Source organism: Hyla sarda, chromosome 5 (genome assembly GCF_029499605.1).
Source record: "Hyla sarda isolate aHylSar1 chromosome 5, aHylSar1.hap1, whole genome shotgun sequence".
Lineage (NCBI taxonomy): Eukaryota > Metazoa > Chordata > Amphibia > Anura > Hylidae > Hyla > Hyla sarda.
Window position 1 is genome coordinate 378,756,434 of NC_079193.1, and position 27,541 is coordinate 378,783,974.

The following is a 27,541-nucleotide window of genomic DNA, read 5'->3' on the forward strand; positions in this document are numbered from 1 at the left end:
TTCTTTCTGTTTTTTGTTCCTGCATGCATTTGTACGTCATTTTTTATTATTAACTTAATTTGTGACCGATACGGTGACTATGGCAGATTTCTTCCTGGGATGTCTGCCGGTGGGCTAATATTTATATTTATTTAATTATATATATATATATATTTTATTTATTTTTTTTCATTTTTTTTTTTTTTTTTTTTTGCTTTTACTTTCCGAACCCCCACAGAAATTTCAGGTTTAATTCTGTCGTCAAGATCTTGGGAATCTGACAAATTTGGAACATGGTGCCTTAAAGCAAAATGACCTTTTCGATAAAATTTCATTTTGTACTGAAAATAAATACATATGATTTTTATTTTATTTTTTTTTTTTTTTTACCCATGTGTGAATGTTTCATAAAATCATCAGATTTTTTTAAGGGGGTCCTCCAGGAGTACAGAAATACAGTTCACGTCACAGTGCAGCAGGTTGTCGTGATGGGAGAAGTCCATGGGACTATATGAAGAGGTTTTTTTTTTTTTTTAGATCGTAAAACCTTTCCAAATTGACCACCTCTTAGAAAAGATCCCCCTGATCTACTATAAGGGAACGTTCACACGGGCAGATTTATTTGCGGGTTTCTCACTGCGTGTTTGAAAGGGGGCGGGCTCTTCTTGGCCGTCCGCAGCAGATTTTTCGTGGCGGAATTTCGGCTGCTGAAAATCCGCCGCAGACCCTACTGACTTCAATGGGGCTTGCAGCTGATTTTCTGCAGCATAAATTCCACAGCGGAAAATCTACTGCCGACAATCGCAAAGAGCCCGCCCCCTTTCAAATACGCAGTGGAAAACTTGCAAATAAATCTCCGCCCGTGTGGGCGTACCCTAGAACAGGATTTGTTGTGATGCATTTTCAACCCCTCTTATATTCCTTGGATTGTCCCCTTACCCCCTTCTTTCCGAGGAAAAGACAAAAAATTAGGCTGGGTTCACACCACGATATTGCTGTATGGTTCCTGTATCAGGTTTTTCATAAAAAAAAATGGATTCCTCAAAACCTGACTTAACTATATGAAAATGTGTGTACAAATTGTTATCCGTATACGGTTTGAAAAATGATGTCCGGTTGCATCCGTTTTTTTAAGAAAAAACTGCATATGTTTTTAACTTTTCCTTCCATTATGAATAAAGTTTTACTTGTTTGATTGAAATTCCAAGAAAAAAAAACTGTGCAAAGTCAAAAAACGTATGGTGAAAACCGGATGGAACCGTACGCACATAAGGTTCTGTACGGTTCCTATTGACTCCCATGATAAAAATAAAAAAAAACACAGGTATGTGGTTTAATACGGTTTTTCACCCGGACCAATAACCGTGGAAGGCCACTGTTTTCTGTCCGTAAAAAAAAAAGTAAAAGACCGTGTTGTTTGAAAAATGGAGACAACCGTATACATTATGGTGCATACAGTTTTGAATTGCAAGTCTATGAGCACGGTTTTCTGTACGGTTGCATACGTTTTTTTTTTTATGAAACCTTATAGCAAAATTGCGGTGTGAACCTACCCTTATTTTTAAAAAATTTTGGGTTATGGCCTCAATAAGGTTTCACTCTACAGTTGTTACAATTTCTTGGAATCCAAAAATATTTTTATTTGAACTGTATTTATCCTATACGCAGGGTTTTCACTAGGGGGAGGGTCTAAGGGGCTGCGTCCCCGAGTCAGGAGGGAGTCGTAAAGCCACTTTGTTTTGGAAAGGGCATTTAGATATAGAAGAAAAGGCAATAAACTAAAACTTTGTCTGGGTGAAGAAAAAACGAATCTATGGCTCTACACATGTGTATTCCTTGAGGACCCCCTTCAAGTGTTCGTTGATTTGCCGGAATACATATACCAGATTTGATTGAATGTCTTAATTTTGTAATTGCCGTAATATTTGTATTGACAGACCTTCGTACTGTGGCCAATGCCCTTGCATTTTTGGAGAGCAGTAATTTTTAGAACATTTAAAAAAAAAAAATTTCAATCCCGAGAGCAAGGAAGGATAAGAAAAAAGAGAAGTACCGGTCTTTCCTTTATACGTTGCCTTCTCATGTAAAGGGTTACTCCGCTGCTAGACATCTTATCCAAAGAATAGGGAATAAGATGTCTGATCGCGGGGGGGGGGGGGGAGCCGGGGGGACCCCCGCGATCAGACATCTTATCCCCTATCCTTTGGATAGGGGATAAGATGTCTAGCAGCGGAGTAACCCTTTACATGAGAAGGCAACGTATAAAGGAAAGACCGGTACCCCTTTAATTCACATCTGGTGCCAAAAACTGTAAACGGCACATGACAACCATAGGCGATGTTCACCTCTGCGTTGGAGCTTTGTCAAAGAATGGGTGAAAAAAATAAATAAAGAATGCGCAAATTATAACTGCAAGCGGTAATTTTTTTTTTGTCCGGTCAGATCCTGCTAAATAAACAGACACCAAATGGTAATCAGAAGAACCCCGATAGGCTAAGTCTCCACTTTATGGTGTTTTTTTGGCCTGAAAGAAGAAAAAATCCCTGTTAAAGGGATGCTCCCGTGGAAAAAAAATTTTTTTTAAAATCAACTGGTGCCAGAAAGTTTAACAGATATGTAAATCACTTCTATTAAAAAATCTTAATCCTTCCAGTACTTTTTAGGGGCTGTATACTAAAGAGAAATACAAAAAAGAAATGCATTTTCTGTGATGTCCTGACCACAGTGCTCTCTGCTGACCTCTGCTGTCCATTTCAGGAACTGTCCAGAGCAGCATATGTTTGCTATGGGGATTTCCTCCTGCTCTGGACAGTTCCCAAAATGGACAGCAGAGGTCAGCAGAGAGCACTGTGGTCAGGACATCAGAGGAAATGCATTTCTTTTTTGGGTTTCTCTTTAGAATACAGCCTCTAAAAGTACTGGAAGGATTAATATTTTTTAATAGAAGTGATTTACAAATCTGTTTAACTTTCTGGCACCAGTTGATTTAAAAAAAAAAAAAAAAGGTTTCCACGAGAGTACCCCTTTAATTTACACTCCCAAGATGTCATTTTTGTGGCTTTTTTTTTAATAGTGGGTTTTAGTCTTGGCGTGATTTTTCTTTGCCGATTTTTTCTCCCCACATTTTTATCATGACAAGTCATGTGTTTCTTTCATCATGTGATTCAAGGATTTCTATTAAGAAATGGGGGCTTAGAAGGCTAATGCTGAACCCACAAGGCATTTTTTTATGGCATTTATTTGCAAAATTAAAAAAAAATAATTTAGCAAAATTAAAAAAGTTAATTTTGCAAAATTAAAAAAAAATTATTTAGCAAAATTAAAAAAAATAATTTTGCAAAATTAAAAAAGTTAATTTTGCTAAATTAAAAATATTAATTTTGCAAAATAAAAAAAAAATATTTTGCAAAATTTAAAAAATAAAATTTAGCAAAATTAAAAAAAAATGTAAGATCCGTTGGCGCCCATTGTGTAGTAGAAATGACTTTCTGTCCTTGAACGGATCCTCCGACGCAGATGTGATTCAGAGGTATCCAGAACATCGGCTGTTTTTGGACTCCTCTCTTGCGGTAGACTAGATTTTTGCGGTATTCTCTTCCAGTATTTATCTACATACCCCCCCCCCCCCCCCCTGCTCTTTATGACATATTATCAATCACGAATGGTCAAGACGCATGGGTTTTGTCTTTGGTGACGGCTGTCATGTCAAGTTATCTTGAAACAGATGTTTTTTTCTTTTTTTGGGGGAGTCCTATATGTCACTTGTGGATCCCTATGGTGATTTTTACTTGTTGTGGGACATTACCAAACCTGACAAATCTCATCATGTTTCCTTCTGTAGGGCATCATTGTGGAGCTCGTGTGTTGTCCTACCCCTGTTGGCATTGACATGGATGTCCGCGGTCCTCGCCATCACAGACCGGCGCTCCGCCCTATTTCAGATCCTATTCGCCGTTTTTGACTCGTTGGAAGGTTTTGTCATTGTCATGGTTCATTGTATCCTGAGAAGAGAGGTAAGAATCTTAGGTTTTATTGTTATTATTATTATTATTATTTTTATTATTATTATTATTATTATTATTTTTATTATTATTCTTTTGTAATGTTTTTTTGAGTTTATTGTCACCGTTCCGATCTTTTCCCTATTCTTACTGGGAAGTTCTAGATGACCCTCCGATAGACCAGTATATCTCTCTCTAGTCTAGTTTTCCTACAATGGGTCCTATTGGTATACAGTGGTATACATTGAAGGTCTTTCATTGGAGTTACATGTAAAGAAATTCTGCTGACATCTGCTGACCCAGAGAAGAATTCTTTACTGTTAGAGCAGTTCAGCTAACCTATACAGTTGTCCCTCAAGTTACAATATTAATTGGTTCCAGGGCGACCATTGTATGTTGAAACCATTGTATGTTGAGACCATAACTCTATGGAAACCTGGTAATTGGTTCTGAAGCCACCAAAATGTCATTAAAAAAAATAGGAAAAAGTGAGGATTAAAGAAAAATAAGTAGATAACTAATATAGATAAAGCAAATCCTTATATATAAAAGTAAGAAAGATCTGCTGGGAGTTGTAACTCTTTTTATTATAAAAATGCAAAACAAATCTGATACAAAACATTAAACAAAAACAAGCTTAACCAGCTATAACAAACATAACATAAATAAAATTGCAAAAACAAATTCTGCCTAACCGGCCAGCCCAAATTTACTAAAATACACTTTTACTTTTCCCCCATACCAAAATAACACACACAAACACGCATTCAAAAAAAACATTCAAAAAAAAAAAAAAAAGAGCCCAACTTGGCTTATAAAAGTAAAAAAAAAAAAAAAAAAAAAAATAAATAAATAAATAAATAAATAAATAAAAAAATATATATATATATAAACATAAAATTCAGCACAACTTGGCTATAAAAACAAACCAAATGAAAAGGAACATAAAAGTACCACAACTTGGCTATAACATAAAAATTACCCTTACCACGGGGGGGAAGAAAAGAAAAAAAAAAAAAAAAAAAAAAAAAAAAAAAAATGTAATATATAAATAAATTGCTCAGCACAACTTGCGCAAAAAACTACGCTCTGCCTCCCAGCCAGAGATCCACCGGTGAAAGAAGGGCAAGGAAAAGCAGCACGGAGACGCGGCCGGAGAGAGGGCCCAAAGAGCCCAGTCCCACGCACTGCCCCCGCACAGCCGCAAGGCCCGCAAAGCACGCCCAGCACGGCACAGAGCCGAGGACGGCCAGAGAGGATCCGCGCGCAACCCAGAAACCGGCGAGCGCCGGACCCAAAAAGAGCAAGCCAGAACTGAAGAAAAGGACAACACCGCCGAAAAGCGAAACCGCGACGCCAGAGGCGAGGAGAGCAGAGACACCTCTTTTTTTTTTGGAGGAGAGCAGCTCCCCGAAGGAGGGAAAAAAAAAAAAATACACAAACATGTGTACATGCATATACACAATCAAACACACACACATATATATATACATATATATATATACATATACATATACATACACATGACACCGCTTTTTTTCCCTTTTTACTGGCCCGACTGCCACTATATAATATAAAACAATATAAATACAAAACACAATATATACAAAATCACAGAAAATGTACAAAAATATAGTAAATACACTACAAAAAAAATAAAACAGAAAAACACCTACACTAAAACTGTCCCCTCACCCACACCACCCCTCCTGTACGTGGGTCAGAGTCCATACCGTCCATACAGTTCTCAAAGTCCAGTCCTTAACTGACCCATGTCAGGTCCCCAAAACACCACAAAACCACCACCCACAAATACACCCTCCCCACCTAACACTCCTCCCAACCAACTTATATACTCTTAACCACAACCCCTTTTAGGCCCAAGTTTGGTTGCCTGTAAGCCCTTCATACCATGTCTACTAAAAACAAAACAAAAAGCTAATGTGTACATGCATCAGCCCACCACCAGGGAGAAGGATGGCAGACCTGATACATAAATCATTTTATACTCTTTCCCTAACTCCCCCTACAATTCTCCCTAATTCTATCCCTACAATAAATCTGACCCTGCCCTCACCCTATCTCTACCCCTATAACACTGCCCCTAACCAAAAATAAAAGGTACTCTACCCAAAAGGTTTAGTACCTAGGGCACATGAAATGAGAAACCTCTCCACAGGAGAGATGCCCTACTGGTACCAAGACTGCCATACTCCAAAGACCTGATCTTCCCGAGGTCACCGGTGATGTTCCTACAGACCTCCACCTCGGAGAGGATTTTCTGTTGGGTCGACACTAAGCACCGTGCGTTCCACGTGTAGTACCTAACCACTAAACTGACTAAAAATAAAGTGCCCCGATCTCGGCCACCCAGGTTCCTGAATGCCCCATAAGCCCACTCCGGATAGGCAAGGCCGGCAAGTTGACTCCAGCCGATGGAAGCGCCCACCCTGTTATAGACCCCTATGTTAAAGGGACAATGAAGCAGAAAGTGGTCCATGCTTTCCAGCGTGTCCCCGCACTCTTCTCGGGGACATCCCCGGTCATCAGAGTTCCTGTACTTCAGGTTGTCCTTTACACATAGCTTCCCCTGAAAGCAGCGCCAGGCCAAGTCCCAAAACTTCTGGGGGATCCTTTTCATGTTTAAAAGATACAACCCCACCCTCAGATCCCGACCTGGGCAGTCCCTGAGCGCCAGAGGCTTCTGGAAGTGGGTCAACAGAACCCGTTTGTCAAGGAACTGCCTTGACTGGGTCCTGATCTCCCACACTCCCAGACCCCACCGACGTATCGCCTTCAGAGTCGGGGTAGCGTAAGCCGGAAGATATCCATGGGGCGTACGGAGGTCCTTCACTTGCCCTCCTGTCTCCCATTCCTGGAAGAAAGGCCGAAACCACTCCCTGCAGGAGAGTACCCACGGAGGAGCCCTCTCTGACCAGAGGTTCGAGATGTTAGCTTTCAAGAAGGTGTTCGTTAAGAACACCACAGGGTTTACCATAGATAAACCCCCTAGTCTCCTCGTGCGGTACGTAACCTCCCTCTTGACTAGGTTCAACCTGTTCCCCCATAACAGTTGGAAAAACAGGCTGTAGACCCTAGTGTAGTAAGCCTCTGGTAAGATACATACACTGCCCAGATAGATAAACAAGGGGAGCAGGTACGATTTGGTCAGGTGTACCCTTTCCCTGAGGGTCATAGACCAACCCTTCCACTGGTTCACCCTCTGAGTGGCATCCTGGAGCTTACCGTCCCAGTTTTTGGTGGGATAATCATCCTGGCCGAATGTGATGCCCAGAATTTTTGCTGACTCTTGGAGCTCTGGAAGGGTGTCCGGGAGATCAAACGTGGGATCTCCCCCTCCCAGCCAGAGACTTTCACACTTATCCCGGTTGATCTTGGACCCGGATGCCTCCGAGTAGCGGTCCACCTCCGACATCACCACATCGACCTCCTCCCGTGAGGAGACGAAAATAGTGACATCATCAGCGTACGCCACCACTCTCTGGGCGACATCCGGCTCCGCCAGAGTCATCCCGACTCCCGCCAACGGCCCACAATCTACCCTCCGGACGAAGGGATCGATTGCGAACACGTATAACAGCGGGCTCAAAGGACAACCCTGACGGACCCCGGACCCCACCTCAAAAGACCGGCCAGACCAACCGTTCACCAGCGGGAAACTCTCTGCCCCTGCATATAAGGTGACAAGCCAATTCACAAAAGTACTCGGTAAGCCATATCTCAGGAGGACGGACCAGAGGTACTCGTGGTTCACCCGATCAAATGCTTTGGCCTGATCCAAGGACAGCATGTACCCCTTCCAGAGACCCGCACTACTCCGCTCCACTGCCTCCCTGACACTGAGGACAGCACTTAAGGTGCTTCGGCCCGGAACAGAGCAGTGCTGGGCCCCCGAAAGGAGCCGGGGTGCAAATTTCACCAACCGATTAAACAGTATCTTGGCCAGAAGCTTCCTGTCCGTATTGAGAAGAGCTATGGGCCTCCAATTCTCAATCCGGCTAGGATCTTTACCCTTTGACAGAAGAATCAGGGCTGACCTCCTCATTGACTTTGGTAGAGTGCCCGAGGAGAGACACTCATTGAATACCTCAGTCAAGAGGGGAGCTAAAGACTCCTTAAAGGTCCTGTACCACTCGGATGTTAAGCCATCCGGACCTGGCGACTTCTTGGGGGCGAGCCCCTCGATCGCCAGTCTCACTTCCTCTTCCCTGATTTCTTCTGCCAAAACATCAAGAGAGGGGTCTACCCCTGGCTCAGGAATAGTTTCAGCCAGGAAAGCCGACATCCCGTCTCGATCTAGATCCTTCCTTCCCAAGAGGTGCGAGTAGAAGGATCTGACGACCTCCAGGATCCCTGATCTGGACCGATTCAGAGATCCCGTACTATCAATCAGTCCTGAGACCACTTTACTACTCACTGACATCTTACAGTTCTTGTAAGGGTCGGGCGAGCGGTACCTCCCGTAATCCCTCTCAAAAACCAAAGATGCGTGCCTATCGTACTGACACCCCATCAGCAAGGATTTCACTCTGGAGATATCCTCCCGGCTACCTCCAGTCGAGACAAGGAGCTCGAGTTTCCTCCTCAGACCCTGGTACAGGCGGTACCTATTCAGGGACCTGAGGCTCGAGAGCTGGCGGAAGAACCCCGCAACCCGCTTCTTGAATATCTCCCACCACTCTGACTTACTACTACAAAAGTCCAGTAAAGGTACCTGACTCTGAAGAAAATCCTCAAAGGACTGTCTTATCTCCGCTTCCTCCAGGAGGGACGAATTCAGCTTCCAATAACCTTTACCCATCCGGGGGGTCTCTGAAACATTCAAGGAAAACAAAATCATACAGTGATCGGAGAATTCCACCTCAACCACGGACACTGCGGAAGAGACGGCTTCCTCCTTTAAATAAAACCTGTCTATCCTAGACCTGCAGCTACCTCGATGATAGGTGAAACCCACGTGGCCTGAGGGGCTCCGGATGTGGGCGTCCTCTAGGCGAGCTTCCCTAACTATATTATTGAGGGCCACGCTATCGTAAGCCAGCGGACCATTGGAACCTCTCCTATCTTGGGACCTCGTGACATTATTGAAGTCCCCTCCAAAAATCACTTGCCGGCTAGTAAAAAGGAAGGGCTTAATCCTCATAAAGAGATCTTTGCGGCCCCACTTGGTTTGTGGGGCGTAGATGTTAATGAGCCGGAGCTCTTGCCCCTTCATGAGGACATCTAAGATCAGGCACCTCCCCATTTCTAACTCAATAACCCGTCGGCATTCAACCGGAGCGGTAAAAAGGACCGCCACCCCACTATACGGCTCAGCCGCAAGAGACCAATGGGAGGGCCCGCGCCTCCACTCTCTTCTGGCTTTTACCAGGGAGGCTAGATCTGACAACCTGGTCTCTTGCAGATACAAAATGTCGGCTTCAACACGGCCGAGAAAATCAAAGGCTGCGAATCTAGCCGTATCCGACTTTATGCTGGCACAGTTAATGGATGCCAGCGTCAATGGGGTGAGTGCCGCCATCATGGGTGATTAAGTTAGACGGCCTCACCTTTATTTCTTCTTCCCCTTCTTCTTCGTGCCCTCATCCCCAGAAGAAGAAGAAAGGGCAGGACCACTTTTAACCCTTTTTTTGGATTCGCTCTGATCCATATGGTCCCCGTCTCCGTCCGACCCCGGTCTAGCCCTGCCTTCCGAGGAAGGTGCCTCAACAGGACAGGGCCCAGTTCCCCCCAGAGGCTCTCTCTCCCTAGGCACCTCGCCCTCACCTTCCCCCTCCAAGGAGGGGGAGGAGATGTTATCAAGGACGAGGTACCGGTTTGACAGGTCAACCAGAGGGGGGGCAGTCAGGCTTCCGCTTTGGACCCGGCCCGCAGTACGAGGGAGAGAGGGCTTGGACCTCTTCTTTCTCCCTTTCCTTTTGCCCTTGTCTTTCTTTTTGGCCTTCTCTACACTCTCCTCATCCACACTTTCATAGTGGGAGGAATCGGAAGAGTCGGCCATATTGCCTTCCTCTTCGCCCAGTCTCCTGACCTCCTCATCCAGCACGTCCTCCTCCAGGGCTTCAGTCATTTCAGGGCCAGCTTCAGGAGCAGGGGCCGGAGCTACCCCCGTCACTTGGGCACTCTCCTGCTCCCTACTCCTCCTCCGATTTTCCTCCCGCCTTAGTTTGGCGGGGCCCTTCTTCCTCACTAGCCCTGGTGCGCCCCCATCCCTGCTCGTACCCTCTCCAGCCGAGGCAACTTCACAGCTCTCCCCAGCCGGAGCGGCCGCCGCACGGGCGAAGGCGCTAGGACAACGGCTGAAAGGGTGCCCGAGGACACCACACAGATGGCAGCGGATCTGCCTACAGGATGCGGCCAGATGACCCACCCCACCACACAAAGCACAGACCTGTACAGTACAAGCTGCGCTAAAATGGGTGGGGCTACCGCACCTGTGACAGACCTTAGGCTGCCCCTGGTAGAAGACCTGGATCCTGTCACGTCCAAGGAAGGCGGCTGACGGAATGTGGGCAACCGTACTCCCTGAACGCCTGAGTTTGACGGAAAACGTCCAGGCCCCGGACCAGATCCCGTGCTCATCAATGTTTTTCTTGGGCATGTCCGTCACATCCCCATACCGACCGAGCCAGGTCATGATGTCGTAACAAGAAAGTGACTTGTTACGGGTCAAAACGGTCACCTTCTTGACCGAGTTCTGACGGGAAATTGCCTTTACGGCAAAATCCCGCCAGCCGGGCTCGTTCTTCGCCACCTCGTAGTTTGACCAGAAGAGTTCGAGACCCTCTGGCCGAACGAAACTGACGTCAAACTCGGACGTACCGTAGGGGTGGATCAGGGCAAAGATGTCACTCGCCCTGAATTCCATCTGGAGGAGGAGCTCAACCACTTTAGCGCGAGGTGGGCACGCATCCTCACCCCTCCAAATCAGACGGACCACATTCCTGCGGTTATTGTCCTGCCCGGTTGTCGGGAGGGACCAGACCACCTCCCCATTCTGCTCTCGGAAAGCCCCCAAACCGTGCCTCTCTATCCAGAAAGACAGGTCGACCTCACCCCTTCCCTCTACCTGGATCGACCTGTCTCCCCTACGCAGAGCCTCCAGGAGGCGCTGTTGCAAGTAACCCCCGGGGATGGACGGAGACGGGGACCCCCCTGGACCCCCGGCAGCGACATTAGCATAGCTCCTAGGAGCAGTCACTGCCGGGGGGGCAGCCGGGCCAGACCCAGACCCAGAACCACCATTCACACCTTCACTCACACCACCAATCACATCATCCTTTTTTCCATTCATACCTCTACTCCCACCAACATTCACTCCACTGACTCTCCTCTCATCCACAACACTACTACACTCAGCATTCTCACTCATACCCTGCCTAACTGATTCTGGGCTGGCTGGGATTTGTAGTACCGCTGGCTTAATTACAGTCTTTTTTTCCGGCTTGGCTGCTGCTGCTGCTGACGATGGCTTCTCCTGACTGGGCAATGATCCCGGCACCGGGACACTCCCCCCCCTCACAGGGGAGTTCCCCGCAGTGCCCGCAGAACAAACTGAACTCGGGGGACCGCCCCCCGAGCACACGGACTCAACGCTCTCTGGCGCCCGGACACTCCCCCCCCTCACAGGGGAGTGCCCCGCGGCGCCAGTAGTGCCCACAGTACTCGGGGAACCGCCCCCCGAGCACACGGCAGCGTAACTTGTCTCTGGCACTTGGACACGCCCCCTGCCACCCTGGGGCGGTCCTGCAGTGCCAGAGCTGGCCGGCATGAGCCCATCCTGCCCTTCCCTACCGACAGGATGGGTGGGCTTCACAACTATTGCGCCCTTAGCCGTTGCTGACGCCTTACTGTACTCCCCGTGCTGGCCCCGCTCCACCACAGGAACGGGGTCTGGCAGTTTGGGGGAGCCCGCAGCCTGAACCAGCTTTGCAGCTGGCCCAGACTGCTGGAAGGGGACAAATACATATTGTACCGTCTCCTTTGTCTTCCTTTTCTTGGACCTCTGCTTGACCACCACATCTTCACACTCCTCGTCCCCAAAGGTGAAATTCTGGAGGTGGGCTGGGGACTCCTGCATCACAATTGCCCTCAGCAGACCCCCAGCCTCACCCTCCACGTCATCCTCCTCACTCTCGCTTGGCGGAAGTGCCACCTGTCCAGCCTCAATGTAGCTGTCCTGGGTCTGGGTGTCACCTGGAGTAGCTACAACTCCCACACTTTCCTCCATCTTCTCCTCTTCACCACCATCCTCACTATCTTCGCCGCCACTACTCTCCCCATCATCCACCTCCACCTTACCTGGGGATTTCGTGGCGGCAAACCGATCGCTGTTGATCAGCTTCTCCTTGAAGAGACCGCTCCCCTCCAGTATCTCCGCTCTCCTCGCCTCCAGCTTCACAATCTCGCCTTTCAGCGACGTTATCCTCTTCTTCAGTTCTGGCTTGCTCTTTCTGGATCCGGTACTCATCAGACTCTGGGTCGCACGCAGATCCTCTCTGGCCATCCTCAGCTCCTTGCCGCGCTGCTCGTACTCCGCAATCCTTGCGGCCATGCGGGAGCAGTACGTGGAACTGGACTCGCCGGGCCCACTCTCCGACCACATCTCCACACTGCTTTTCCTTGCCTTTCTTCCACCAGTGGATCTCTGGCTGGCATCCGTAGCCTGGGTAGCAGAGCCTGCATTGCTGCAGACTCTGCCCGATCTTCTCCCGGCCGGAACAATGGCTGTCGAGGTTTTCACTCCACTTCCCGCCAGCCTGGAACGGGGAGTGGAGCCACGAGGCTCCATTGCAGGAGCTTCTTCCCCAGGAATCTGCCACAAACCTGGGGAAGGCTTGTTGGAAATCTCTGCTTGGCTCTGCTCTGCTGGAAGTCTCAGGAGACACACCCGCACACACCCTGCTGGGAGTTGTAACTCTTTTTATTATAAAAATGCAAAACAAATCTGATACAAAACATTAAACAAAAACAAGCTTAACCAGCTATAACAAACATAACGTAAATAAAATTGCAAAAACAAATTCTGCCTAACCGGCCAGCCCAAATTTACTAAAATACACTTTTACTTTTCCCCCATACCAAAATAACACACACAAACACGCATTCAAAAAAAAACATTCAAAAAAAAAAAAGAGCCCAACTTGGCTTATAAAAGTAAAAAAAAATAAATAAATAAATAAAAAATATATATATATAAACATAAAATTCAGCACAACTTGGCTATAAAAACAAACCAAATGAAAAGGAACATAAAAGTAGCACAACTTGGCTATAACATAAAAATTACCCAAACCACGGGGGGGAAGAAAAGAAAAAAAAAAAAAAAAATTTAATATACGGTATAAATAAATTGCTCAGCACAACTTGCGCAAAAAACTACGCTCTGCCTCCCAGCCAGAGATCCACCGGTGAAAGAAGGGCAAGGAAAAGCAGCACGGAGACGCGGCCGGAGAGAGGGCCCAAAGAGCCCAGTCCCACGCACTGCCCCCGCACAGCCGCAAGGCCCGCAAAGCACGCCCAGCACGGCACGGAGCCGAGGACGGCCAGAGAGGATCCGCGCGCAACCCAGAAACCGGCGAGCGCCGGACTCAAAAAGAGCAAGCCAGAACTGAAGAAAAGGACAACACCGCCGAAAAGCGAAAACGCGACGCCAGAGGCGAGGAGAGCAGAGACACCGGAGGGGAGCAGCTCCCCGAAGGAGGGAAAAAAAAAAAATACACAAACATGTGTACATGCATATACACAATCAAACACACACACATATATATATACATATACATATATATATATATATATATATATATACACATACATACACATGACACCGCTTTTTTTCCCTTTTTACTGGCCCGACTGCCACTATATAATATAAAACAATATAAATACAAAACACAATATATACAAAATCACAGAAAATGTACAAAAATATAGTAAATACACTACAAAAAAATAAAACAGAAAAAACACCTACACTAAAACTGTCCCCTCACCCACACCACCCCTCCTGTACGTGGGTCAGAGTCCATACCGTCCATACAGTTCTCAAAGTCCAGTCCTTAACTGACCCATGTCAGGTCCCCAAAACACCACAAAACCACCACCCACAAATACACCCTCCCCACCTAACACTCCTCCCAACCAACTTATATACTCTTAACCACAACCCCTTTTAGGCCCAAGTTTGGTTGCCTGTAAGCCCTTCATACCATGTCTACTAAAAACAAAACAAAAAGCTAATGTGTACATGCATCAGCCCACCACCAGGGAGAAGGATGGCAGACCTGATACATAAATCATTTTATACTCTTTCCCTAACTCCCCCTACAATTCTCCCTAATTCTATCCCTACAATAAATCTGACCCTACCCTCACCCTATCTCTACCCCTATAACACTGCCCCTAACCAAAAATAAAAGGTACTCTACCCAAAAGGTTTAGTACCTAGGGCACATGAAATGAGAAACCTCTCCACAGGAGAGATGCCCTACTGGTACCAAGACTGCCATACTCCAAAGACCTGATCTTCCCGAGGTCACCGGTGATGTTCCTACAGACCTCCACCTCGGAGAGGATTTTCTGTTGGGTCGACACTAAGCACCGTGCATTCCACGTGTAGTACCTAACCACTAAACTGACTAAAAATAAAGTGCCCCGATCTCGGCCACCCAGGTTCCTGAATGCCCCATAAGCCCACTCCGGATAGGCAAGGCCGGCAAGTTGACTCCAGCCGATGGAAGCGCCCACCCTGTTATAGACCCCTATGTTAAAGGGACAATGAAGCAGAAAGTGGTCCATGCTTTCCAGCGTGTCCCCGCACTCTTCTCGGGGACATCCCCGGTCATCAGAGTTCCTGTACTTCAGGTTGTCCTTTACACATAGCTTCCCCTGAAAGCAGCGCCAGGCCAAGTCCCAAAACTTCTGGGGGATCCTTTTCATGTTTAAAAGATACAACCCCACCCTCAGATCCCGACCTGGGCAGTCCCTGAGCGCCAGAGGCTTCTGGAAGTGGGTCAACAGAACCCGTTTGTCAAGGAACTGCCTTGACTGGGTCCTGATCTCCCACACTCCCAGACCCCACCGACGTATCGCCTTCAGAGTCGGGGTAGCGTAAGCCGGAAGATATCCATGGGGCGTACGGAGGTCCTTCACTTGCCCTCCTGTCTCCCATTCCTGGAAGAAAGGCCGAAACCACTCCCTGCAGGAGAGTACCCACGGAGGAGCCCTCTCTTTCCAGAGGTTTGCAATGTTGGCTTTCAAGAAGGTGTTCGTTAAGAACACCACGGGGTTTACCATAGATAAACCCCCTAGTCTCCTCGTGCGGTACGTAACCTCCCTCTTGACTAGGTTCAACCTGTTCCCCCATAACAGTTGGAAAAACAGGCTGTAGACCCTAGTGTAGTAAGCCTCTGGTAAGATACATACACTGCCCAGATAGATAAACAAGGGGAGCAGGTACGATTTGATCAGGTGTACCCTTTCCCTGAGGGTCATAGACCAACCCTTCCACTGGTTCACCCTCTGAGTGGCATCCTGGAGCTTACCGTCCCAGTTTTTGGTGGGATAATCATCCTGGCCGAATGTGATGCCCAGAATTTTTGCTGACTCTTGGAGCCCTGGAAGGGTGTCAGGGAGATCAAACGTGGGATCTCCCCCTCCCAGCCAGAGACTTTCACACTTATCCCGGTTGATCTTGGACCCGGATGCCTCCGAGTAGCGGTCCACCTCTGACATCACCACATCGACCTCCTCCCGTGAGGAGACGAAAATAGTGACATCATCAGCGTACGCCACTACTCTCTGGGCGACATCCGGCTCCGCCAGAGTCATCCCGACTCCCGTCAACGGCCCACAATCTACCCTCCGGACGAAGGGATCGATTGCGAACACGTATAACAGCGGGCTCAAAGGACAACCCTGACGGACTCCGGACCCCACCTCAAAAGAGCGGCCAGACCAACCGTTCACCAGCGGGAAACTCTCTGCCCCTGCATATAAGGTGACAAGCCAATTCACAAAAGTACTCGGTAAGCCATATCTCAGGAGGACGGACCAGAGGTACTCGTGGTTCACCCGATCAAATGCTTTGGCCTGATCCAAGGACAGCATGTACCCCTTCCAGAGACCCGCACTACTCCGCTCCACTGCCTCCCTGACACTGAGGACAGCACTTAAGGTGCTTCGGCCCGGAACAGAGCAGTGCTGGGCCCCCGAAAGGAGCCGGGGTGCAAATTTCACCAACCGATTAAACAGTATCTTGGCCAGAAGCTTCCTGTCCGTATTGAGAAGAGCTATGGGCCTCCAATTCTCAATACGGCTGGGATCTTTACCCTTTGACAGAAGAATCAGGGCTGACCTCCTCATTGACTTTGGTAGAGTGCCCGAGGAGAGACACTCATTGAATACCTCAGTCAAGAGGGGAGCTAAAAACTCCTTAAAGGTCCTGTACCACTCGGATGTTAAGCCATCCGGACCTGGCGACTTCTTGGGGGCGAGCCCCTCGATTGCCAGTCTCACTTCCTCTTCCCTGATTTCTTCTGCCAAAACATCAAGAGAGGGGTCTACCCCTGGCTCAGGAATAGTTTCAGCCAGGAAAGCCGACATCCCATCTCGATCTAGATCCTTCCTTCCCAAGAGGTGCAAGTAGAAGGATCTGACGACCTCCAGGATCCCTGATCTGGACCGATTCAGAGATCCCGTACTATCAATCAGTCCTGAGACCACTTTACTACTCACTGACATCTTACAGTTCTTGTAAGGGTCGGGCGAGCGGTACCTCCCGTAATCCCTCTCAAAAACCAAAGATGCGTGCCTATCGTACTGACACCCCATCAGCAAGGATTTCACTCTGGAGATATCCTCCCGGCTACCTCCAGTCGAGACAAGGAGCTCGAGTTTCCTCCTCAGACCCTGATACAGGCGGTACCTATTCAGGGACCTGAGGCTCGAGAGCTGGCGGAAGAACCCCGCAACCCGCTTCTTGAATATCTCCCACCACTCTGACTTACTACTACAAAAGTCCAGTAAAGGTACCTGACTCTGAAGAAAATCCTCAAAGGACTGTCTTATCTCCGCTTCCTCCAGGAGGGACGAATTCAGCTTCCAATAACCTTTACCCATCCGGGGGGTCTCTGAAACATTCAAGGAAAACAAAATCATACAGTGATCGGAGAATTCCACCTCAACCACGGACACTGCGGAAGAGACGGCTTCCTCCTTTAAATAAAACCTGTCTATCCTAGACCTGCAGCTACCTCGATGATAGGTGAAACCCACGTGGCCTGAGGGGCTCCGGATGTGGGCGTCCTCTAGGCGAGCTTCCCTAACTATATTATTGAGGGCCACGCTATCGTAAGCCAGCGGACCATTGGAACCTCTCCTATCTTGGGACCTCGTGACATTATTGAAGTCCCCTCCAAAAATCACTTGCCGGCTAGTAAAAAGGAAGGGCTTAATCCTCATAAAGAGATCTTTGCGGCCCCACTTGGTTTGTGGGGCGTAGATGTTAATGAGCCGGAGCTCTTGCCCCTTCATGAGGACATCTAAGATCAGGCACCTCCCCATTTCTAACTCAATAACCCGTCGGCATTCAACCGGAGCGGTAAAAAGGACCGCCACCCCACTATACGGCTCAGCCGCAAGAGACCAGTGGGAGGGACCGCGCCTCCACTCTCTTCTGGCTTTTACCAGGGAGGCTAGATCTGACAACCTGGTCTCCTGCAGATACAAAATGTCGGCTTCAACACGGCCGAGAAAATCAAAGGCTGCGAATCTAGCCGTATCAGACTTTATGCTGGCACAGTTAATGGATGCCAGCGTCAATGGGGTGAGTGCCGCCATCATGGGTGATTAAGTTAGACGGCCTCACCTTTATTTCTTCTTCCCCTTCTTCTTCGTGCCCTCATCCCCAGAAGAAGAAGAAAGGGCAGGACCGCTTTTACCCCTTTTTTTGGACTCACTCTGGTCCATATGGTCCCCGTCTCCGTCCGACCCCGGTCTAGCCCTGCCCTCTGAGGAAGGTGCCTCAACAGGACAGGGCCCAGTTCCCCCCAGAGGCTCTCTCTCCCTAGGCACCTCGCCCTCACCTTCCCCCTCCAAGGAGGGGGAGGAGATGTTATCAAGGACGAGGTACCGGTTTGACAGGTCAACCAGAGGGGGGGCAGTCAGGCTTCCGCTTTGGACCCGGCCCGCAGTACGAGGGAGAGAGGGCTTGGACCTCTTCTTTCTCCCTTTCCTTTTGCCCTTGTCTTTCTTTTTGGCCTTCTCTACACTCTCCTCATCCACACTTTCATAGTGGGAGGAATCGGAAGAGTCGGCCATATTGCCTTCCTCTTCGCCCAGTCTCCTGACCTCCTCATCCAGCACGTCCTCCTCCAGGGCTTCAGTCATTTCAGGGCCAGCTTCAGGAGCAGGGGCCGGAGCTACCCCCATCACTTGGGCACTCTCCTGCTCCCTACTCCTCCTCCGATTTTCCTCCCGCCTTAGTTTGGCGGGGCCCTTCTTCCTCACTAGCCCTGGTGCGCCCCCATCCCTGCTCGTACCCTCTCCAGCCGAGGCAACTTCACAGCTCTCCCCAGCCGGAGCGGCCGCCGCACGGGCGAAGGCGCTAGGGCAACGGCTGAAAGGGTGCCCGAGGACACCACACAGATGGCAGCGGATCTGCCTACAGGATGCGGCCAGATGACCCACCCCACCACACAAAGCACAGACCTGTACAGTACAAGCTGCGCTAAAATGGGTGGGGCTACCGCACCTGTGACAGACCTTAGGCTGCCCCTGGTAGAAGACCTGGATCCTGTCACGTCCAAGGAAGGCGGCTGACGGAATGTGGGCAACCGTACTCCCTGAACGCCTGAGTTTGACGGAAAACGTCCAGGCCCCGGACCAGATCCCGTGCTCATCAATGTTTTTCTTGGGCATGTCCGTCACATCCCCATACCGACCGAGCCAGGTCATGATGTCGTAACAAGAAAGTGACTCGTTACGGGTCAAAACGGTCACCTTCTTGACCGAGTTCTGACGGGAAATTGCCTTTACGGCAAAATCCCGCCAGCCGGGCTCGTTCTTCGCCACCTCGTAGTTTGACCAGAAGAGTTCGAGACCCTCTGGCCGAACGAAACTGACGTCAAACTCGGACGTACCGTAGGGGTGGATCAGGGCAAAGATGTCACTCGCCCTGAATTCCATCTGGAGGAGGAGCTCAACCACTTTAGCGCGAGGTGGGCACGCATCCTCACCCCTCCAAATCAGACGGACCACATTCCTGCGGTTATTGTCCTGCCCGGTTGTCGGGAGGGACCAGACCACCTCCCCATTCTGCTCTCGGAAAGCCCCCAAACCGTGCCTCTCTATCCAGAAAGACAGGTCGACCTCACCCCTTCCCTCTACCTGGATCGACCTGTCTCCCCTACGCAGAGCCTCCAGGAGGCGCTGTTGCAAGTAACCCCCGGGGACGGACGGAGACGGGGACCCCCCTGGACCCCCGGCAGCGACATTAGCATAGCTCCTAGGAGCAGTCACTGCCGGGGGGGCAGCCGGGCCAGACCCAGACCCAGACCCAGAACCACCATTCACACCACCACTCACACCACCACTCACATCATCCTTTTTCCCATTCATACCACTACTCCCACCAACATTCACTCCACTGACACTCCTCTCATCCACAACACTACTACACTCAGCATTCTCACTCATACCCTGCCTAACTGATTCTGGGCTGGCTGGGATTTGTAGTACCGCTGGCTTAATTTCCGGCTTGGCTGCTGCTGCTGATGATGATGGCTCCTCCTTCTGAATGATCAATGGTGCCTCCTGAGTCTGGGGCTGCCCCACCGAGCGCACCCCAGCTCCTCCCACGGCGCCATTGCCGGACACTGATCCCGACACCGGGACACTCCCCCCCCTCACAGGGGAGTGCCCTGCAGTGCCCGCAGAACACACTGTACTCGGGGGACTGCCCCCCGAGCACACAGACACAACGCTCTCTGGCGCCCGGACACTCCCCCCCCTCACAGGGGAGTGCCCCGCGGCGCCAGTAGTGCCCACAGTACTCGGGGAACCGCCCCCCGAGCACACGGCAGCATAACTTGCCTCTGGCACTTGGACACGCCCCCTGCCACCCTGGGGCGGTCCTGCAGTGCCAGAGCTGCCCGGCATGAGCCCATCCTGCCCTTCCCTACCGACAGGATGGGTGGGCTTCACAACTATTGCGCCCTTAACCTTTCCTGACGCCTTACTGTACTCCCCGTGCTGGCCCCGCTCCACCACAGGAACGGGGTCTGGCAGTTTGGGGGAGCCCGCAGCCTGAACCAGCTTTGCAGCTGGCCCAGACTGCTGGAAAGGGACAAATACATATTGTACTGTCTCCTTGGTCTTCCTTTTTTTGGACCTCTGCTTGACCACCACATCTTCACACTCCTCGTCCCCAAAGGTGAAATTCTGGAGGTGGGCTGGGGACTCCTGCATCACAATTGCCCTCAGCAGACCCCCAGCCTCACCCTCCACGTCATCCTCCTCACTCTCGCTTGGCGGAAGTGCCACCTGTCCAGCCTCAATGTAGCTGTCCTGGGTCTGGGTGTCACCTGGAGTAGCTACAACTCCCACACTTTCCTCCATCTTCTCCTCTTCACCACCATCCTCACTATCTTCGCCGCCACTACTCTCCCCATCATCCACCTCCACCTTACCTGGGGATTTCGTGGCGGCAAACCGATTGCTGTTGATCAGCTTCTCCTTGAAGAGACCGCTCCCCTCCAGTATCTCCGCTCTCCTCGCCTCCAGCTTCACAATCTCGCCTTTCAGCGATGTTATCCTCTTCTTCAGTTCTGGCTTGCTCTTTCTGGATCCGGTACTCATCAGACTCTGGGTCGCACGCAGATCCTCTCTGGCCATCCTCAGCTCCTTGCCGCGCTGCTCGTACTCCGCAAACCTTGCGGCCATGCGGGAGCAGTACGTGGAACTGGACTCGCCGGGCCCACTCTCCGACCACATCTCCACACTGCTTTTCCTTGCCTTTCTTCCACCAGTGGATCTCTGGCTGGCATCCGTAGCCTGGGTAGCAGAGCCTGCATTGCTGCAGACTCTGCCCGATCTTCTCCCGGCCGGAACAATGGCTGTCGAGGTTTTCACTCCACTTCCCGCCAGCCTGGAACGGGGAGTGGAGCCACGAGGCTCCATTGCAGGAGCTTCTTCCCCAGGAATCTGCCACAAACCTGGGGAAGGCTTGTTGGAAATCTCTGCTTGGCTCTGCTCTGCTGGAAGTCTCAGGAGACACACCCGCACACACCCTGCTGGGAGTTGTAATCACTGTCTATGTCAGTGTTTCACAACCAGGGTGCCTCCAGCTGTTGCAAAACTACAACTCCCAGCATGCCCGGACAGCCTTCGGCTGTCCGGGCATGCTGGGAGTTGTAGTTTGGAAACAGCTGGAGGCAACCTCTTTGGGAAACACTGGTCTATGTAGAGGACAGAAGCTTCTTCAGGGTCCTGTACAGAACACACAATGTCCTAAAAAAAAGGGAAATGGAGCCGCCCTCACCTGATGCCCTCACCCGATGAAGGAGAAGCTAACCCTGGGACAGGTAAAGAGTACAGAACATGTAATACCTCCCTGTACTGTAGGGGGCGCTACCAGACACCAGTCAGTGCATACACTTCAGTAATTCAGGTAAAGAGTACAGAACATGTAATACCTCCCTGTACTGTAGGGGGCGCTACCAGACACCAGTCAGTACATACACTTCAGTAATACAGGTAAAGAGTACAGAACATGTAATACCTCCCTGTACTGTAGGGGGCACTACCAGACACCAGTCAGTGCATACAATTCAGTAATACAGGTAAAGAGTACAGAACATGTAATACCTCCATGTACTGTAGGGGGCGCTACCAGACACCAGTCAGTGCACACACTTCAGTAATATAGGTAAAGAGTACAGCACATGTAATACCTCCCTGTACTGTAGGGGGCGCTACCAGACACCAGTCAGTGCACACACTTCAGTAATATAGGTAAAGAGTACAGCACATGTAATACCTCCCTGTACTGTAGGGGGCACTACCAGACACCAGTCATTGCATACACTTCAGTAATACAGGTAAAGAGTACAGAACATGTAATACCTCCCTGTACTGTAGGGGGCGCTACCAGACACCAGTCAGTGCATACACTTCAGTAATACAGGTAAAGACTACAGAACATGTAATACCTCCCTGTACTGTAGGGGGCGCTACCAGACACCAGTCAGTGCATACACTTCAGTAATACAGGTAAAGAGTACATAACATGTAATACCTACCTGTACTGTAGGGGGCGCTACCAGACACCAGTCAGTGTATACACTTCAGTAATACAGGTAAAGAGTACAGAACATGTAATACCTCCCTGTACTGTAGGGGGCGCTACCAGACACCAGAAAGTGCATACACTTCAGCAATACAGGTAAAGAGTACAGAACATGTAATACCTCCCTGTACTGTAGGGGGCACTACCAGACACCAGTCAGTGCATACACTTCAGTAATACAGGTAAAGAGTACAGAACATGTAATACCTCCCTGTACTGTAGGGGGTGCTACTAGACACCAGTCAGTGCATACACTTCAGTAATACAGGTAAAGAGTACAGAACATGTAATACCTCCCTGTACTGTAGGGGGCACTACCAGACACCAGTCAGTGCATACACTTCAGTAATACAGGTAAACAGTACAGAACATGTAATACCTCCCTGTACTGTAAGGGGCGCTGCCAGACACCAGTCAGTGCCTACACTTCAGTAATACAGGTAAAGAGTACAGAACATGTAATACCTCCCTGTACTGTAGGGGGCGCTACCAGACACCAGAAAGTGTATACACTTCAGTAATACAGGTAAAGAGTAAAGAACATGTAATACCTCCCTGTACTGTAGGGGGCGCTACCAGACACCAGAAAGTGCATACACTTCAGCAATACAGGTAAAGAGTACAGAACATGTAATACCTCCCTGTACTGTAGGGGGCACTACCAGACACCAGTCAGTGCATACACTTCAGTAATACAGGTAAAGAGTACAGAACATGTAATACCTCCCTGTACTGTAGGGGGTGCTACTAGACACCAGTCAGTGCATACACTTCAGTAATACAGGTAAAGAGTACAGAACATGTAATACCTCCCTGTACTGTAGGGGGCACTACCAGACACCAGTCAGTGCATACACTTCAGTAATACAGGTAAACAGTACAGAACATGTAATACCTCCCTGTACTGTAGGGGGCGCTGCCAGACACCAGTCAGTGCCTACACTTCAGTAATACAGGTAAAGAGTACAGAACATGTAATACCTCCCTGTACTGTAGGGGGCGCTACCAGACACCAGTCAGTGTTTACCAGTGAAATATCCATTCTGATTGGTCAGTTCTTCCAGCCATTGACACATTTCGCAGATTCCATAGCATTGTATGTTGAGTCTGGTTTCAAGTTACAATGGTCCAGAAAAGACCATTGTATGTTGAAACTATTGTATGTTGAGGCCATTGTAAGTTGAGGGACCACTGTACACTCGCACAATATCTGTCAATGGTAGAAGCTGTGGATAGGATGGTTTGTTTTCACGTGATACACATGTAGCCGAGCTGAACTGGTTCCTTAGTCCATCTTACCTATAGTCCTACAGACAATTCAGGAGAGCATGATATCACCATAAATGTGGCGAATAACAGCATTCTCACCAAAATTTAGGATTCTATCATTATTTCCGAAGTAACGTAACATCTGATGTATGTGTTTCTTCTTCTTTGTCTAGGTCCAAGATGCCGTGAAGTGCCGTGTCGTTGACCGACAAGAAGAAGGCAACGGGGACTCTGGAGGTTCCTTTCAGAATGGGCATGCTCAGTTAATGGTATTAGGCTTTTTTATATATATATATTTTTTTTTTAGATTATAGGCCATATGATAAAGTAAACCTAAAGATCCAGGCTTGGTTACTGTCTGGATACCATAAGTTGCGGTTGACAGATCTGTTATACTTATTTTCTTATAATGGTTTGAATGGTTCATTAAAGGGGTTATCCTTCAGATAGGCCATCAATATTAGACCGGTGGGGGTCTCTCTCTTGAGGCCCACCTTGGCACCTCATGCCATTCATTGTTTATCAATATACAATGTAAAGAATTTGTGCTCTATGCGCTATTATCAGGTGAGATGTATATAACATAAATCCTTGCCGCAGCCTTTATCCAACCGTGGTCTGTCAGGAAGAACTGTGAAAAACCAAAAACTGGAGGTAACACGCAGGATGCACAGAAAAGTGGATACTAAATGGCGCCAACAAAGGACATTAACCCATAAATAAAATTTTATTAGTAAGCACCCACAACATGTTTCCAAGGGATTCTCGTCTCTTCATCAGGTCCTTAGGGCAAACATTGTAGACATGTGGTTTAAATAACTGAAGAAACAAAAACAGTAGAAACTATTTAAAAAAAATGGGTGGAAAAACGGAAAAGACCTCGGGGCCAGAGTAACGTCACCAGTGCAAATTAATGTTTGCCTTTAGGACCTGATGAAGAGGGTAGAATCCCTTCAAAACCCGTTGGTCATACTTACTTATAAAATTCAATTTTTATTATTTTCTACTGCCCATTTCTGGTTATTGTCCTTTGCCGCCGTTGGCCCCATTTAATATCCGATTTTCTGTGCATCCTTTAGTGTCATTGTTTACCAGGGACATCAGTGCCTGGTATTGCAGCTTGGGGTGGTATTTCATGCACCATATGTGTGCTGGTCTAATAGATCAGCGAATGTATATGGAGCCTTCTACAAACCTCGACTATTGTGCGGGCAGGGCTATGTGAACAGTCGCTAAATTGTTTGTGTGCTCCTCTACTACCATTGTTATTAGTGACATAAAGGGGTACTCTGGAGGGGAAAAAAAAAGATTTCAACTCAATGGGTTCCAGAAAGTTATGCATACTTGTAAATGACTTTTTTTTTAAATCTTAATCCTTCCAGTATTTATCAGCTGCAGTATGCGCCAAAGGAAGTTGTGTAGTCCTTTCCAGTCTGACCACAGTGCTCTCTGCGGACACCTCTGTCCATGTTAGGAACCATCTAGAGTAGAAGCAAATCCCCATTGCAAACCTCTCCTGCTTTGGGCAGTTCCTGACAGAGGTGTCAGCAAAGAGCTCTGTGGTCAGATGGGAAAGAATTACACAACTTCCTATGGAGCATTGAGCAGCTGATATGAACTGGAAGGATAAAGATTATTATATCTAAGTAATTAACAAATCTGGCACCAGTTGATTTAAAAAAAATGTTTTCCCCCAGAGTACCCTTTTAAAGGGGAACTCCGGTGGAAAACAATTTTTTTTTTCCAAATCAACTAGTGCTAGAAAGTTCTACAGATTTGTAAATTGCTTCTATTAAACAATCTTAATCCTTCCAGTACTTATCAACTGCTGTATGATCCACAGGAAGTTGTGTAGTTCTTTCCAGTCTGAGCACAGAGCAGGAGAGGTTTGCTATGGGGATTTGCTTCTACTCAGGACAGTTCCTGACATGGACAGAGGTGTCAGCAGAGTAGCACTGTGATCACTCTGGAGAGAACTATGCAACTTCCTGTGGAGCATACAGCAGCTGATAAGTACTGGAAGGATTAAGATTTTTAAATTAGTATATAGACGAAAAAGCAACAAGAGGTGCGCTCCTAGTGAGGACTATTTATCATGAATGATAAAAATGAAGTAAAGATGGGTTCTTACCCCTAGGTGTTGCGCTAAGAGCACAACACCCACAGTAGCGTCTGGATGTAGAAAGACAGGTGGAACCGCTGCCACGAGGAACTTCCCGGTGTGAAGTCAGTCGGACCGGTGGAATGAGATAGCAGGAAATATTGGAAAGTAAGTTCCTCTAAAGAAAGGCGCTGGTTACCAGGAATGAAAGATTACAGTGATCCCTCAACTTACAATGGCCTCAACATACAATAGTTTCAACATACAATGGTCTTTTCTGGACCATTGCAACCTGAAACCAGACTCAACATACAATGTTACAGACAGTCCAGATCTGTGAGATGTGTCACAACTGGAGGAACTGACCAATCAGAATGGGCTTTTTACTGGTAAATCACCTGTATTACTGAAGCGTATGCACTGACTGGTGTCTGGTAGCGCCTCCTACAGTACAGGGAGGTATTACATGTTCTGTACTACTCCTTACCTGTACCAGGGTTAGCTGCTCCTATGGACCCCAGGTAAGGGCGGCTCCATTTGGGACACTGTGTACTGTACAGGACCCTGAAGAAGCTCCTGTCCTCTACATAGACAGTGATTTACAGCTCCCAGCAGATCTTTCTTACTTTTATATGTAAGGATTTGCTTTATCTAAATTAGTTATCTACTTATTTTTCTTTAATTCTCACTTTTTTCCTATTTTTGGATGACATTTTGGTGGCTTCAGAACCAAATACCAGGTTTCCATAGAGTTATGGTCTCAACATACAATGGTTTCAACATACAATGGTCGTCCTGGAACCAATTAATATTGTAACTTGAGGGACCACTGTACTTCATTATTTGCAACGCAATTCGATCCCGGACCAGGATCTTCATCAGGTCCGGGATTGAAACGTGTTGCAAATAAAGAAGTCATCTTTCATTCCTGGTAACCAGCGCCTTTCTTTAGAGGAACTTACTTTCCAATATTTCCAGCTATAAGATTGTTTAATAGAAGTAATTTGCTAATCTGTATAACTTTCTAGCACCAGTTGATTTGAAAAAAAAAAAATAAATAAAAAATAATAATTTTTCCACTCGACCCCTTTAAGTGTTGGGTGCTCAAGCAACACACAATAACTAAGATATATGAGATAGCATTATCCATCATGTGCACATAACAATGTTTCCAAACAGTGTGTCTCCAGCTGTTGCAAAACTACAACTCCCAGCATGCCCGGACAGCCAACGGCTGTCCGGGCATGCTGGGAGTTGTAGTTTTGCAACAGCTGGAGACACACTGTTTGGAAACATTGTTATGTGCAACATGGTCTGCAGATTTATTATACCGAATCCAGGACATTCACTCTCTTATGTAGTATGGCTTGCAGTCAGTGCACCGTGTGTTAATTTAGTACGGACTCTACTGGAAGTAGATATCGGCTTTATTCTCACTAAGCCCATATCACCTCTAAAGGGCAAAGTCATTTCTTCCATTTCAAGTAGGATAAGGAGGATATTGTGTGCACGATGGTATAAAACGTGGCGACATCTAGTGGTCAACTCTGTAGATGTTGCAGACTGATGTCTAGGCATGAAAACCATCAAATACAAGTGGGATGGCGTGAAGTGCAACCTCCACAGGTGTAAGATAGTGCCGCCATATGCTGCTATCATTTTATTGTTAAAACCCCCTACTTGCCGTATAGTGTATTTGCCTGACTGTTTCTTCTTCGTCTTTTCTCTAGCTCGAAGAAGCCAACAACCCGTACATCTGCACTGCTATGGTGGGACTGAAAGATAAAAAGGTCATTATTGATGTCGTCCTGGATGTAAAAACAT

General features: G+C 48.1%; 1 protein-coding gene across 1 annotated transcript in view; it reads left to right on the top strand.

The window, feature by feature from the left end:
- ADGRB1 (adhesion G protein-coupled receptor B1) overlaps nt 1-27,541 on the top strand; it is a gene marked incomplete in the record, with an annotated part of 689,450 nt that overhangs the window by 637,285 nt on the left and 24,624 nt on the right. The window contains 3 exon segments of the mRNA XM_056522870.1: nt 3,821-3,992; nt 23,790-23,885; nt 27,448-27,507. Coding sequence (XP_056378845.1) covers nt 3,821-3,992; nt 23,790-23,885; nt 27,448-27,507 — 328 coding nt within the window.